The sequence below is a fragment of the Phytophthora parasitica genome (genome assembly GCF_000247585.1).
Source record: "Phytophthora parasitica INRA-310 unplaced genomic scaffold supercont2.38, whole genome shotgun sequence".
NCBI classification, from domain to species: Eukaryota; Oomycota; class Peronosporomycetes; order Peronosporales; family Peronosporaceae; genus Phytophthora; species Phytophthora nicotianae.
Window position 1 is genome coordinate 631,607 of NW_008649024.1, and position 2,116 is coordinate 633,722.

The 2,116-nt window shown below is 47.4% G+C and overlaps 1 protein-coding gene across 1 annotated transcript in view; it reads right to left on the bottom strand.

Moving 5' to 3' along the window:
* PPTG_23465 (hypothetical protein) overlaps positions 1–535 on the bottom strand; it is a gene marked incomplete at both ends in the record, with an annotated part of 1,362 nt that extends 827 nt beyond the window's left edge. The window contains 2 exons of the mRNA XM_008910732.1: positions 27–224; positions 285–535. Coding sequence (XP_008908980.1) covers positions 27–224; positions 285–535 — 449 coding nt within the window. The remainder of the gene's footprint in view (positions 1–26; positions 225–284) is intronic.
* Positions 536–2,116: the final 1,581 nt, after the last annotated feature.

Below are 2,116 nucleotides of genomic sequence, written 5' to 3' on the forward strand. Positions count from 1 at the left end.
AAGACAGCGCCTCTTCGGCTTTGCACAGCGTCCGAGATAAAGTGCTCGGAGGTACCCCGAACAACATGCACAGCGTTCCGTTCTCCATCGACCCGACGTAGAAGCAGAGAACGAGACCAAGAGCCTGATGATGGTAGCGCAGTTTTGGCGGCTTGCCTCTGCTTCTGGCCGGAGGGATGTAGTAGTAGCGCGCAAACCGGCGCAGTAAGTGCTTGAAAGAAGCTCTGTGTAGTACGTGACAGTATATAGTTAGCCCGATAACACACCAAAAATTCGTAACTTACCTCGTCAGACTAGTAGCATTCAGAAAGTTTGAGTCAAAGCCGTTCTTGTAAAGGGCCATCCACGCGGCCACGCAGGGTACATCCAAGCATGACACCGTCAAGTAGTGACGTGTGAGCATTGCAGCGCGCCACGCGCCCTCTATCATCTGCTGGTGCACTTCACGGCGGACACTGCTCAAACAAGCTTCGCGCCGCGAGTGTGCGGCGGTCAATAGCAGCAGCACGTCGAAGTCATCGTCCTCCTCGTGCATGTTGTTCGTTAACGTCTCTAAAGGGGAAGTGCTGAGCTTCAAGCAGAATCTGGAAAGATTCAGCAAGATTTTAGTCCAATTGAAATTGCCGCAATACATAAAACCGCTAATTAACTTTAGTATCTTCTTGCGGAGGGGACACTGTGCACCGACCAGGGTACCTCCTCTTACTAGATTTGTGGTGGGGCAAGACAAATCAAGTTGACACACAGGTTGATAAAACCTGCCATATCTGCTACAGGTATGTCAGGTGCTTGCTCTATTTTTGGAAGGCGTCCATTCGACGATATGCGCTGACATACCTGCTGCAGTTTTGTTAGGTGATTTCTCCGTTTTTGGAAGGCGTCCAATAAAGCCAAACGAACACAACTTAAATGGGAATGGAAAAATATTTCGAGAGATCTGATTGGCCGGGATGGCATTCAGACGAAAAATTTTAATGTTTTTTTTCGTCTGAATGTCATCCCGGCCATTCCTCTCGAAATATTTTTCCATTCCCATTTAAGTTGTGTGTGGCCGGGTTACGACCGGCGTAACCCGGGGCTGTCCCTGGTGAAGCGATAATCAGCAAAGGCTGAAGCACCTTAATAGTTTAGGCCAATTAGCGAGAAGCGGTTAACTTGAAGTTACGCAATCTACTCGACCGTGTAGCGTCTGTCCAAGTTGGTCTTCAGATTCTCGATATTATCATTATAAGGTAAGGAACTCGCTTCCTGCAGTACAGAAACATTTCTTGAATTGTGAGTGCTCACTACCACAACTTAAAAACGAAAGCAAAACATCACCGGAACCCAGCGTGCCCACGCTAGGATTTTATGGCAGTATGACAACGTGTTTGTTGTGCAAGAATGCTCTCCGAGGATCTACCTCAAATCGGCTATACGCGTAAACTGCTGTAGTATCAGCCCTTACAGATGTACCACACTATTGGCGGGCAAGCTACAGTTAGTCAGACATGAGGGCGACCGTACCAAATGATTCCTCTCAACACAGTGTGTACGGAGGTTGCTCTTCTTCGCTACACACTGTCATCCGCGGTTTGCTCACCAGCAGGGCTCCCGAAAAAAATGGCACCAAAGTAATTTTGATAAATATTAGCGAATTATGTATTTTGATGCTCAATCCTAAACGTATCCATAATTTATGTTTGTAACACATTAAAACAGGTAATTTATGAAGGAATTTACTTATATTATGCCAAACAATCTCTACCAGTCATTGGGCTGCCACGTCTGACCAATTTTGAGGTCATCACTTTCAAATTCACCAACAACGCCAGCAACTCTCATGGTCGTTGCCCTTCGTCGCCACCCTCGCTTCACTCCGGCGCAAGTGGCTGGTTTTTCCTTTCAGCCGTGCCACGACGAATACGATAAAGTTATCCCCCAATATTATCGTTGTCGTTGCGGCACTGTAAGAAAGCAAGCCCGACGAAACGGGTATTCCAGCCTGATATCCCATGTTTGAAGTGAACACCCTACGTACGAGGACCTCATGCTTGCTGCAACAACCGCAGAAACGGGGTCCATCTTCAACTATGCTCGGCGTTCATTGCTTAATCTCTTCAGTTGGATGGAATCG